Source organism: Vidua chalybeata, chromosome 30 (assembly GCF_026979565.1).
Source record: "Vidua chalybeata isolate OUT-0048 chromosome 30, bVidCha1 merged haplotype, whole genome shotgun sequence".
NCBI classification, from domain to species: Eukaryota; Metazoa; Chordata; class Aves; order Passeriformes; family Viduidae; genus Vidua; species Vidua chalybeata.
Window position 1 is genome coordinate 1,168,926 of NC_071559.1, and position 12,338 is coordinate 1,181,263.

The 12,338-nt window shown below is 51.0% G+C and overlaps 1 protein-coding gene across 2 annotated transcripts in view; it reads left to right on the forward strand.

Moving 5' to 3' along the window:
* DIP2B (disco interacting protein 2 homolog B) overlaps positions 1-12,338 on the forward strand; it is a 64,645-nt gene that overhangs the window by 47,821 nt on the left and 4,486 nt on the right. For both annotated transcript variants that reach the window (XM_053967407.1, XM_053967408.1), the window contains 15 exons: positions 532-646; positions 1,618-1,819; positions 2,159-2,268; positions 2,383-2,463; positions 3,005-3,128; positions 3,492-3,613; positions 4,251-4,362; positions 4,792-4,901; positions 6,047-6,177; positions 6,695-6,863; positions 7,780-7,950; positions 8,859-8,920; positions 9,053-9,110; positions 9,639-9,713; positions 10,263-10,440. In XM_053967407.1, coding sequence (XP_053823382.1) covers positions 532-646; positions 1,618-1,819; positions 2,159-2,268; positions 2,383-2,463; positions 3,005-3,128; positions 3,492-3,613; positions 4,251-4,362; positions 4,792-4,901; positions 6,047-6,177; positions 6,695-6,863; positions 7,780-7,950; positions 8,859-8,920; positions 9,053-9,110; positions 9,639-9,713; positions 10,263-10,440 — 1,820 coding nt within the window. The remainder of the gene's footprint in view (positions 1-531; positions 647-1,617; positions 1,820-2,158; positions 2,269-2,382; positions 2,464-3,004; positions 3,129-3,491; positions 3,614-4,250; positions 4,363-4,791; positions 4,902-6,046; positions 6,178-6,694; positions 6,864-7,779; positions 7,951-8,858; positions 8,921-9,052; positions 9,111-9,638; positions 9,714-10,262; positions 10,441-12,338) is intronic.

Here is a 12,338-nt window from a genome sequence, read left to right on the forward strand (position 1 = left end):
GAAAGCAGTCAAGTAACAAGATAAGTCAGCCACATGGAGAAATTAATTCTCTGTCTCTGCAGAGTTGCAGTCGTTAGCTGCTGGCTGGTGCAGCAAGGAAGAGTTTCATTAATGTCCAAAGATATTTGATTTTTATTTAGCAGTTGTGGATGTAATTTTGTAGATCTTCAAACAGGGCTGCAGCTCGTATCTCTGAGACTTAGTGAGAGATTTTAAACCATCCTGTAGGTGCCTTTAAATCTCCTTTCATTTGGGCTTTGCCAGAAGTTGGAACAAGAATGTGACAGCAGGTTGGGAGAACGGGGGACTGTGCCATATGGAAATTCCATCAGAAAGCGGAATTAACCCCTTAAGCACTCTCCAGTCTTTCCTTTTGACTCAACGTTAATTGTCTGATGCTTTTTCTCTTGTTTTTGCCCCATGGTTATTTTAACAAGTGTGAATTCTGTGAACAACTTCTGTCTTTAATCTCTCCTTGGCTTGCTGTTTCTGAGGAGTGAAACTGGAGCGTGGCTCTGCCCTTTTCCTTAGGATTGCTGTGTTCTCCGTGTCCGTGTTCTACGACGAGAGGATCGTGGTGGTGGCAGAGCAGAGGCCGGATGCATCTGAGGAGGACAGTTTCCAGTGGATGAGTCGGGTGCTGCAGGTACAGCCAGGGGAAATCCTGCTGCTTTTGGGGTGTGGGCAGAGCAGAGGCCGCTGATGGCCCCGATGGAAGGAGCCCAGCGATGGAGAGAGCCCAGCGATGGAGGTGCCCAAGCTTTGCATCCCTCTTGGCACAAGGTGTTTGTGCAGGGTCACAAGCTGTGTCCAAGCTGTTCTGTTGTGTCCTGAGGGAGCTGGAGTGACAGGACAAGGGGAATGGCTTCAAAGTGAAAGAGGAGGAATTCAAGTTAAATTTTGGGAAGAAATTCCTCAACCAGTCTGGGATTCCATGAATCCCAGAGAGCAGAGGGGCTCTTGCTGTCGCCTCTCAGAGCTGCAAAGCAGATCCGTGCTCAAGCTTTGGAGTTCTGCTTTGAGTCTGGATCATGTGGAGCTCAGAGTTTGGCTTTAAAGCCACCCTTTTCTTTGGAGATGCATTTTCAGCAGGGAAAGGCCAGAACAGCTGAATGAGTGTGGCCCTAGAAGAATGAGTAGCAAGTGCTTCCTTTGAGAGCTGCCTGCACTGTGTGTGTGTCGTTCCAGGAATGGCATTCAGGGAGTGAAGTGTGCGAGCTGGGGTGGAAAATCAGGGAAGTACCTGGTGCTCTGAATAATGGATCAGATGCCTGAATGCTGAGGCGGGCAGGAGGGAACAGAGTGTGATGGTTCAGAGGAGACAGATGGATACAATCCCGAGATCAGAATCCTGTGATTCATCAGGCAACCGTGGATATTTTGGTCATGAAAGATTTAAAAATGGATTTGGTGTCTATGAAATGGGCTGTAAAGGCAGGGGTGTACCCAGCACTTCAGGCTCACTGCAGGACTCGCTGGTGGCACAGAGGTCAGATGGGATGTCAGAGATTGACTCCCAAGCCCAGGGATTTGCCTTGCAGTGTGAGAGTGTATCAGCAGCAGCAGACTGTGTCCAGCAGTGCCAGGAATGCCAGTGACCATCCCTCCTTTCTCTAGGCAATTGACAGCATTCACCAAGTGGGTGTTTACTGCCTTGCTCTCGTGCCAGCCAACACATTGCCAAAAACTCCGCTGGGAGGGATCCACATCTCCCAGACCAAACAGCACTTTCTGGAGGGCTCTCTGCACCCCTGCAACATCCTCATGTGCCCACACACTTGTGTGACAAACTTGCCAAAGCCCAGGCAGAAACAGCCAGGTAAGCTGAAGCCCTTTTGTTTGGTGGTGTCGAACTGGGGCTCAGTGCTCAGCCCCAGGAACCCGGGTGATGTCCTAGTCCCTGTCCCACGTGCTAGGGACCAGGGCCTGTCTTGTGCCCCGTGACTGGGGTGTGTTCCAGGCCTCTCTTTGCATGTGTTAGTCAGGAATTTTAATTCCCACCTTTGAACTCGCTGGGGTTCTCCCTCCTGATGAATAGAAACCGGCAATGCCTGCTGAACTCCATCAGTGAGGCTCATTCCCAGGGGCAGTGGGATCCTGCAGGGACTCCCTGTGCCTTTGCTCTGCTCCTTCCCAAAGTGCTCCTGTCCCTCCACAGGTGTGGGCCCTGCCTCTGTGATGGTGGGGAACCTGGTTGCTGGGAAGAGAATCGCTCAAGCCTCTGGGAGAGATCTGGGTCAAATAGAAGACAATGATTTAGTTAAAAAGGTAAATCAGTGTTTGTGACTGAGAGTGGGAAGGAATTTTCCCTCCTGGGTGCGGAGCAGCAGTGGGGAGCACTGAAGGAGAAGCTGGTGTTGAACTCCTGCCTGTCTCTTCCAGCACCAGTTCCTGACAGAAGTGTTGCAGTGGAGGGCTCAAGCGACTCCTGACCACCCACTCTTCCTTTTATTGAATGCCAAGGTACAGTCAGTGCTGAGTTGTTGGGTTTTAAGGTCCACGTGTTATCCAGTGCCAGTTGGAGAGTCTTTAAAATCTTTTGCCCTCTGCAGTGCCTCTCTTTAACCTCTGTATCAGATTTTGCCCATAGATTTGTAACTTAAAACTTGACCCTCTAGGTCCCTTCAGCAAATGGCTCTCATGGCTTGACACTTCATTTTAAAACTGAGCGTGTTTGTAGGTCCCACTGGCTCCTGTATCATTTAATGGTGTATCCCTTGGTGCCACCACCCCTATCAATGGTGTTGAGTATATTCTGGCAAGGTTCTGGTGCAAGAAGACCTGAACTGACTCCCTGGAAGGTAGAATTTTCTAGAGCAGATCTAACTCCATCTCTGTCCTTTGATACTGTAGTGGATGAGTGGCTCACTGGGCGCCAGCAGCCTTTAAGTAGAGATAACTCGTAGCTGTAGCCTCCTGCTAGCCAGCAAGCTTGGGTTTACCTCAGAGCAGCCAGTTTGTGCTGTGCCAGCCCCTGTTTAGAGCATTTTTGTCTCCTTTCAAGGGAACCACTGTGTGCACGGCCACCTGCCTTCAGCTGCACAAAAAGGCTGAGAGAATCGCATCAGTGCTGTGTGACAAAGGCCATCTCAATGCAGGAGACAATGTGGTGCTTCTTTATCCTCCTGGTGAGTGAGTCCCACTGGGGAAACACAGCCTGGGCTTGCTTTGGAATCTCATCTGGGATCTGGGAATACGGGAAAGGCACTCAGTGCTAGTGAGAGGTGCTCACTGGTGTGTCCTGACTGACTTTGGAGTGGTCTGATGTTCTTTTCCTCTATGATGGAGATGCTTTCCTGTGTGGTTCCTTTACTTTTCCCTCATTCCCTATCCCAAGCTTTCCCAGCATCCTTGTGCTGCCCTTGCTGCTGGGCTGCAGATGTTGCCCACCTGTGCAGTGGAAATGCCACGGGAGGAGCAGCAGCACTGCCCTGCTGTGCCCTGGGGGACCCTCCCCAGTGTCCCCCAGTGCAGCTGTGGTGTCCTTGCAGGCATTGAGCTCATCACAGCCTTCTATGGCTGCCTGTACTCGGGCTGTGTCCCTGTCACCGTGCGCCCGCCCCACGCCCAGAGCCTGGTGGCAACACTGCCCACAGTGAGGATGATCGTGGAGGTGAGTGGCAGGGGTGGGCTCCAGGGGTGACACGTGTGTCACAGGGACTGTGGCTGGAGTGATCACGGCCTCCAGAGGTGACACAGGGGTCACACTCACTGCTCCAGCCTCGTGCTCCGGGGGTGGCACCCTTGAACAGGCTCTTGGTGTCTGTGTGAGAGGGATCGAGGCACATCTTGGAGCTGAGGGACAGTGTTCTCCTTCATAAAATGCCAGAGAGAACCCCCTCCTCACAGACAGAGTGCAGGTGCTTTCTGAGAACACCAACATGGTGTTGCCACCCAGAATTTCACCTTGATTTCACTTCTTAATGCTGAGGAAGTCCAAATCCTGCAGTTAAGTCACTTCCCAAGCCCAGTAACCAGGAGGCAGCTTGGGGAAGAAAGCTGGATCTTGCTGTGACACCTTCTCACCTGCTCTAGAGGTTCTGCCAGGGTCTGTGCAGGCTGGGCTGCACTGGGGGTGTAGTGAAGGGGAAGCAGAGCAGAGTGTGCAAAAGGCAGAGAAAGGAATTCAGGTTTGCTGAAAGAAACTGGCTGTCGATGATAAAATAATCTCTGCACACCAGCTCTTGCAGTGGCAGTGCTGCTGGGACATGCCCTTGCCTCTCTGTTTCAGTGAGTTTTCATCTTTGCAGGTGAGCAAAGCCGCCTGCATCCTCACAACCCAGACCTTGATGAGGCTGCTCAAGTCCAGAGAGGCAGCTGGTGCTGTGGATGTGAAAACCTGGCCAACCATCATTGACACAGGTGAGCTCCCTGGCCAAGGGGCTCCTTGAAGTGCTGTGGAGGGGTGACTGGTGACTTCCAAAGGGACTGTCCCCCATTTCATTGAGTGGCTCCTGAAAATTTGTTTGAATACGTACAAAGGCTATCCAAGATGTGCCCTTGTTCACTGAGAACTCTTCTGTATTGAGCTGTGCGTGGGAAATGATTGCAGTGATTGCTGGAGACCACTTTAATTGCTGAAGATAAGAGCCAGTTGGTCTTTTCTCCCTTCTCCTGAAAATAAATAATTTTCTATGTGGCAAGAGTTTTGCCATACACTAGCCTGTCTCTTCTGGAAAGAGAATTAATAGAAAGCTTTATCTTCCATCTCTGGTGTTTCAAAAGTTGAGTTCTCCTTTCAAATACCAGTCAAGTAACCAAAATGAACCTGTTTGTTTCTCTCTTGCACAGATGACTTGCCCAGGAAGAGGCTGGCCCAGATCTATAAGCCACCCACACCCGAAATGTTGGCATATCTAGATTTTAGTGTTTCCACAACAGGCATGCTCACAGGAGTAAAGGTATAGTAATGGGTTAGGAGATGGGCATTTGTGTCTTGTCTTTACCTGACCCTCTGAGCCACCTCTTCTTGACCTCCACCTCCAAGTTGTAGCTCAAACAAAGACCCTGATTTTCTTCTAACAAAGCTGTGAGCTTCAGTTCGCTGAGTTCTGCTGAGGAGGGAAACAGGTCTGCACAGTGGGATCAGGAATTCTGCTCCTGCCTCCCCCTGGAGAGCTGCCCTGGGAGAGCAGCAGAGCTCTGAGCTCCACCAAGGGCAGGAGAGGGATGCAGTCAGAAAAAAGAGGATAAGAAACTAAAAAGGAAAGCCTTTTAAAGTTGCCTTTTTAAATTTAAGCCTTTTTAAAGTTGTTAAGGCTCGTGTGTGTTTGGAGTTGGAATCACAGGATAGTCAGGGTTGGAAGGGACCTCTGGAGATCCCCCAATCCAAGGCAGGGTCACACAGAGCAGGTGACACAGGAGCATGTCCAGGTGGGTTTGGAATGTCTCCAGAGAGGAAAACTCCACAACCACCCAGGCAGTAAAAGTCTTTGTTTCCCAGCCCGTGCAGTTAAAGAAGGAGTCTGAAATGTGTAGGATCAGCTTCTCAAGGTTGTTTATTTTTCTTTATCTATAACATTCTTTCTTTGATTTGCTGAGCTCTGCCTAGTAAGGAGGCCATGGCATTCTGCATGTTGCTTCGGGTGGTGTTTACATTTTATATCAAAAATTACATGTGTTATGTTCACAATTGTGTGCTAATACTTATCATTTATGTTAGACAGTGTGTTTCTACTTTAATAGAAAAATGTTACTATTACACTAAGACATGGAGGACAAGAAGAAGGAGAAGGAGGCTAGGACACACTTAAATCTTTCTGTCTTGACTTCTTGAATTTTAGTCTAAAAACTCTAAAATTCTACTTTTTCACTTTGTGTTAACTCTAAATATTGCACTACTCATACTTTTGTGGCTTGTAATTCTTCATAACACAAGAAGTTGTGTTCAAGTTCATACTTGGCAGCTTTTTCTACGGGCTAAAATCGAAGCTATAGGTGTTTTTGACTTTGTGTTAAGGTTTCTGAGCCCCCTGTCAGGGTCTTGAGACAGCTGGAGGGATGTCCTGGACCCTGACAGGCCCCAGCAGTGTCCCCTGTGTTGCAGATGTCCCACGCTGCTGTCAGTGGCCTGTGCAGGGCCATCAAGCTCCAGTGTGAGCTCTACTCCTCCCGGCAGATTGCCATTTGTCTGGACCCCTACTGCGGGCTGGGGTTTGTGCTCTGGTGCCTTTGCAGGTAGGACTTTGTGTGGGGAGAGGGGCAGGTTAACTCTTGGCTGGTTGTAAATGGGAAATGAGTGTAATTACAGACGTGTTGACATTACAGAATGACTTCATTTACAGTAAGGGGGGAATTTGTCTTGGAGCTGACAACAACATGTTCCCTTTTGCTGCAGCTTAGCAAGATGTTATCCCATCTTGATTGTGTGTGTTTGTGCTGCCAAATATTCCTGGCTTCAGAATGTTTCTTTTCCCTTTCTTCCCTGATTACATGTTGCAGTAAGGGAGTTTTTGTTCTCGGTGGGGTTGAGTTCTCTTCCTTCACTGTCAGTGTGTGTTTGTGTGTGGATAAATTGTTATCCTTGTACAGTAAGTTGCTTTTTTTAAAGTGTTGCTGCTCCAGTTTGCCTCAACTGCAGTCCCCCAACCTGCCTTTGGACTAGCAGGAATGTAATGTGCAAATACAGTAAATATTAATTTAAAGATAACTACAAGCTTCACTAAAATGTTTTCTCCCTTGAATTTCCTCACAGTGTGTATTCTGGACATCAGTCAATTTTAATTCCTCCTATGGAGCTGGAATCCAATCTTTTTCTCTGGTTATCTACTGTCAGCCAGTATAAAATAAGGGACACTTTCTGTTCCTATTCAGTCATGGAACTGTGTACAAAGGGACTTGGAAACCAAGTTGAAATGTTAAAGGTAAGAAACGTTTCCTGCGTGTTACATTATGTAAATTAAGGGAACTCTGGTACTAAAGCAAAGTGAGATGATTGTTAAATACAAATTTTCCTGTTGCACAAATCTCCAGGCCAGAGGTGCTCCAAAAGCAAATCTCCCTGGGAGAGGAGAGGATTGGGGAGGAGCAGGGAGCACCTGCCAGGGAATGTCAGGGCAGCCCTGAGCAGGGAGGATCCCAGTGCTGCTCTGCAGCAGATTCCTTATGTAACAGTCTGCAGTGGAGGCTCAGGCCAGCACATGATGGAAAGCACATGTCAGGAGAGCTGCTCAATGGAGGTGTGTTCTCCTTGGAGATGAAAGAAGAGAAAAAATAGCTCCATGCCATGCCTGAGGTGGATTTTTCCCTGGGATTTCCTGGAATAGTGGCTCTGTGAGATCAAGGCTCAGCCTTGTTCTCTGGCTGGCACAGAGCTCTGCAGGTGCCTGGGCCATGGCACCAGGTGAGCAGCACATGGGATCTCCTGCCTGGTGCTGGTCAGAGCATTCACCATAGAAATAATCATGGATTCAGGTGCCAGTGTTGTTGAAGAGTCAGTGCAATCCCAGTGGATGACTTTATTCTGCCTGGGTTTGCTTTCCATCTGTATAAGCAGTGACTCAGAGGTGTAATCTCAGCAGAGCAGCTGTGCTGAGAGCTGGGGCAGGGCAGAGGAGGGAGCTCTGTCAGTCCACATCTTGCTCTGGCTGCATTTCCAGGCTCTGGTCAGACACAATTTATAATTCCAAATAGAATCAGAAAGAGGGAAGGTAACTCGGAACACAAGGGCCGAGTTCATCCTGCATTTCCCGAGTCATTTCAAGGGATAAGAAGCAAACATAACTTGTTGAGAGGGGGCAGATGAACACCTGCAGCCCTTTGCCTGATGTTTGTGTGCAGGCCCGAGGCATTAACCTGTCCTGTGTCCGGACCTGCGTGGTGGTGGCGGAGGAGCGGCCGCGCGTTTCCCTCACTCATTCCTTCTCCAAACTCTTCAAGGACATCGGGCTCTCGTCCCGGGCCGTGAGCACCACCTTTGGCTCACGGGTCAACGTGGCCATCTGTTTACAGGTAAGGCTTCCCAGGGCTCTTTGTTGTCACTGGCACCAGGTTCCAGATGCCAGGCTCGGTTGAGTTCCACACTCTCCATCTGCACGCATTTCTGAAGCCCAACATCTGCCCTGTAGGGAACAGCTGGTGCAAGATTTAAGCAGCTTCTCTCATTTTCAGCTGCCAAATCGTATCACAGAATCACAGAATCACAGAACAATGAGGTTGGAAGAGACTTCTAAGATCATCCAGTCCAACCCATGCCCTAACACCTCAACCAGACTACAGCACCAAGTGCCACGTCCACTCTTTTTTTAAACACATCCAGAGATGGTGATTCCACCACCTCCCTGGGAAGACAATTCCAGAACTTTATTATTCTTTTGGTGAAAAATATCTTCCTAATATCCGACCTGTACCTCCCCTGACGTAGCCTGAGGCTGTGTCCTCTTGTTCTGTCAGTGCTGCCCAGTGGAAGAGACCGACCCCACCTGTCTGCACCTCCCTTCAGGGAGTTGTGGAGAGCAACGAGGTCACCTCTGAGCCTCCTCTTCTCCAGGCTAAACAACCCCAGCTCCTTCAAACATTCCTCACAGGGCTTGTGTTCCCAGCCCCTCTCCAGCCTTGTTGCCCACAGATGCTCAAAGCAAGTGGAACATGAATCTGAGCTGTTTATTCCCACATAAACAGTGCCTGGTTGCTCCAGGCTGGTGCCTGAGAGGCCTTGGGGTGTCTTCCCCCCTCCCCAAGGCTCCTTCCCACACAGGTTCCAGAAAGTCACCTGCTTACTGAAGGGTGCAGCTGCAAAGGTGGGGGAATATGAGTAGGAATTCTGCTCCAAAAACCCCTGGAAATGTTTCTGGGCTCAGGCAGAAGTTAACCCTGACTGCTCTAAATACATCCATGGTTTTTAAATATTAACTCCTCAGGGAACATCGGGGCCAGATCCCACCACGGTGTATGTAGACCTGAAATCCTTGAGACATGACAGGTACTGTAAGTTCACTTAAACCAATTTATTAACTGTATAAAACCCTGCAGTGGTGCTGAGTTTTCACACCACTCCAGGCACTTCAGCTCTGTTCTTTCCCCTGACAATTTGTTTTTTTTTCTTGACCTTCAGAGTGCGTCTGGTGGAACGAGGAGCTCCACAGAGCCTGCTGCTCTCTGAGTCTGGAAAGGTAATTCCATGTCTCCCCACTTCCCACTGCCTTTGTAGCTGGGAAGGACAGTCCTGTGGCATGGGAGGGGGTGGCACTTGGTTACACTGTCCCTCTGGAAAGTCAGTTTGATTTTTAAGGAATTACCTGTTGATTTAGGAGTGTGTTTTGCTGGAACTGTTGGGGGAATTGGTCCATTTTGCAGTAAATGAACCATATCAGAAGTGTGGGCTCTGGTATTCTTGAAATCAGGCTGTATTTGGGATTTACTGTAGCTTTTACTCTCTCATAGCTTAACAGAAAGAGGTTTTCTTGTAGTTTTTTAGCTGAATTCTTCAAAATCAAGGTCAGAATATCTTACCTGTGTGACCCTGGAGCCATGGAACACATCCATACCCTGATCTTGCCTTGCTGTACCTGCCCTGGCCTGTTTTATCCCTATTTGTGATGTCCATGGGTGAAATCCTGCCCTGATTGAAGAGCCTGTGTGTTTTGTTATGCTGAAGATAATCCAACAGGGATTGCACATCTCCTTCTTGTGCTCTTTAGATTCTGCCTGGAGTCAAAGTGGTCATTGTCAATCCAGAGACAAAAGGGCCTCTGGGAGATTCTCACCTTGGGGAGGTAAGTGCAGGTTTTGCTCCTCGGGGACCTTTTCCTGCTGCTCCTTGGGCTTTTCTCTGCTGGGGGACAGTTTGGAGCTGTGATACAAACCTTTGTAAGATGAATTATTGCTGGAGCATTCAGAATTTGGGTATTATCTCACTGTCAAGTTTAAAGAAAACCCACTTGAAAAGAAGGTTGTTCCACCTTAAATCTTGCAAACTGGCTCCCAAATAGCATCATTTACATTTGGCTTTTCTTACTTTGATTACACACCAGTATATTGATTTGTGTTGATGGATTATTATCCAGTTTTGGACTTGACATGTTAAAAATCCACAATTTATTTACACAGTGAATCCTCAGTTACAGTTACTGCAAGACTACACCTCAAGGTGCATTTTTAAGATTCTGTAGGGTATTTGGAAGTAAAAGCTGAATTTTTCTGATCTGAAAAAATCACAGATAAAGCCAGAACCTTCTTGTTACAATTCCTTTACCCACTCCACTGGGCAGATTTCTCCAGATGGGCAGCGTGGGGATCTGACCCTTTTTCCCCTCCCTGCACAGATTTGGGTGAACAGCCCCCACACAGCCAGTGGCTACTACACCATCTATGACAACGAGACCCTTCAGGCCGACCACTTCAACACCCGCCTGAGCTTCGGGGACGCGGCGCAGACGCTCTGGGCCCGCACGGGCTACCTGGGCTTCGTGCGGCGCACGGAGCTCACGGCGGCCAGCGGAGGTGGGGCTGGCACAGGGGCAGCCTGGGCATTCCCATGGGAGGGCACAGCTCACAGGGACACGGGCAGACTGGGCATTCCCATGGGAGGGCACAGCTCACGGGGGCATGGGCAGACTGGGCATTCCCATGGGAGGGCACGGCTCTCAGGGACACGGACAGCCTGGGCATTCCCATGGTTTAACCAGGGCTTGCACCTGGGCACAGCTCACAGGGGCAGGGGCAGCCTGGGCATTCCCATGGGAGGGCACGGCTCACAGGGGCAGGGGCAGCCTGGGCATTCCCATGGGAGGGCACGGCTCTCAGGGACACAAACAGCCTGGGCATTCCCATGGGAGGGCACAGCTCTCAGGGGCAGGGGCAGCCTGGGCATTCCCATGGGAGGGCACAGCTCTCAGGGACACAAACAGCCTGGGCATTCCCATGGGGCTCTCGTGTGATTTAACCAGGGCTTGCAGCTGGGCACAGCTCTCAGGGACACGGACAGCCTGGGCATTCCCATGGTTTAACCAGGGCTTGCACCTGGGCACAGCTCACAGGGGCAGGGGCAGCCTGGGCATTCCCATGGGAGGGCACGGCTCACAGGGACACAAACAGCCTGGGCATTCCCATGGGAGGGCACAGCTCTCAGGGGCAGGGGCAGCCTGGGCATTCCCATGGGAGGGCACGGCTCATGGGGGCAGGGGCAGCCTGGGCATTCCCATGGGGCTCTCGTGTGATTTAACCAAGGCTTGCACCTGGGCACAGCTCACAGGGGCATGGGCAGCCTGGGCATTCCCATGGTTTAACCAGGGCTTGCACCTGGGCACAGCTCACAGGGGCATGGGCAGCCTGGGCATTCCCATGGGAGGGCACGGCTCACAGGGACACAAACAGCCTGGGCATTCCCATGGGAGGGCACAGCTCTCAGGGGCAGGGGCAGCCTGGGCATTCCCATGGGAGGGCACGGCTCTCAGGGACACGGACAGCCTGGGCATTCCCATGGGAGGGCACGGCTCATGGGGGCAGGGGCAGCCTGGGCATTCCCATGGGGCTCTCGTGTGATTTAACCAAGGCTTGCACCTGGGCACAGCTCACAGGGGCATGGGCAGCCTGGGCATTCCCATGGTTTAACCAGGGCTTGCACCTGGGCACAGCTCACAGGGGCACATTCCCATTCCCTTGGGAATCTTGTGTAGTTTAACCAGGGGTTACACCCGGGCACAGCTCACAGGGGCACAGCCAGCCTGGGCATTCCCATGGTTTAACCAGGGCTTGCACCTGGGCTGAGCTCACAGGGACACAGCCAGCCTGGGCATTCCCATTCCCATGGGAATCTTGTGTAGTTTAACCAGGGGTTACACCTGGGCACAGCTCTCATGGGCAGCCTGGGCATTCCCATGGGAGGGCACAGCTCACAGGGACACAGCCAGCCTGGGCATTCCCATTCCCATGGGAATCTTGTGTAGTTTAACCAGGGGTTACACCTGGGCACAGCTCTCATGGGCAGCCTGGGCATTCCCATGGGACTCTCGTGTGGTTTAACCAGGTTTAACCTGGGTTGATCCAGGCTGGGATGAGCAGAGGGAGCAGCCCTGGGCAGAAGGGTTTTAGGAGCTGGACATGCCCCAGGAACCCCCTGAGCCTGGGCTGAGCCCCCAGCATGGGCAGCAGGGGAGGAGGGGCTGTCCCTCTGCCCTGCTCAGGTGAGGCCTCACCTGCAGAGCTGCCTTCAGGCTGGAGAAGAGCAGCTTTGGGTGACCTCATTGTGGCCTTCCAGTGCCTGAAGGAGCTGCAGGAAAGATGGAGAGAGACCTTGAGTGCCAGGACAAGGGGCAGTGGCTTCAAACTGCCAGAGGGCAGGGTTAGAGGGGATTTTGGGAAGGAATTCCTTTCTGTGAGTGTGGTGAGGCCCTGGCAAA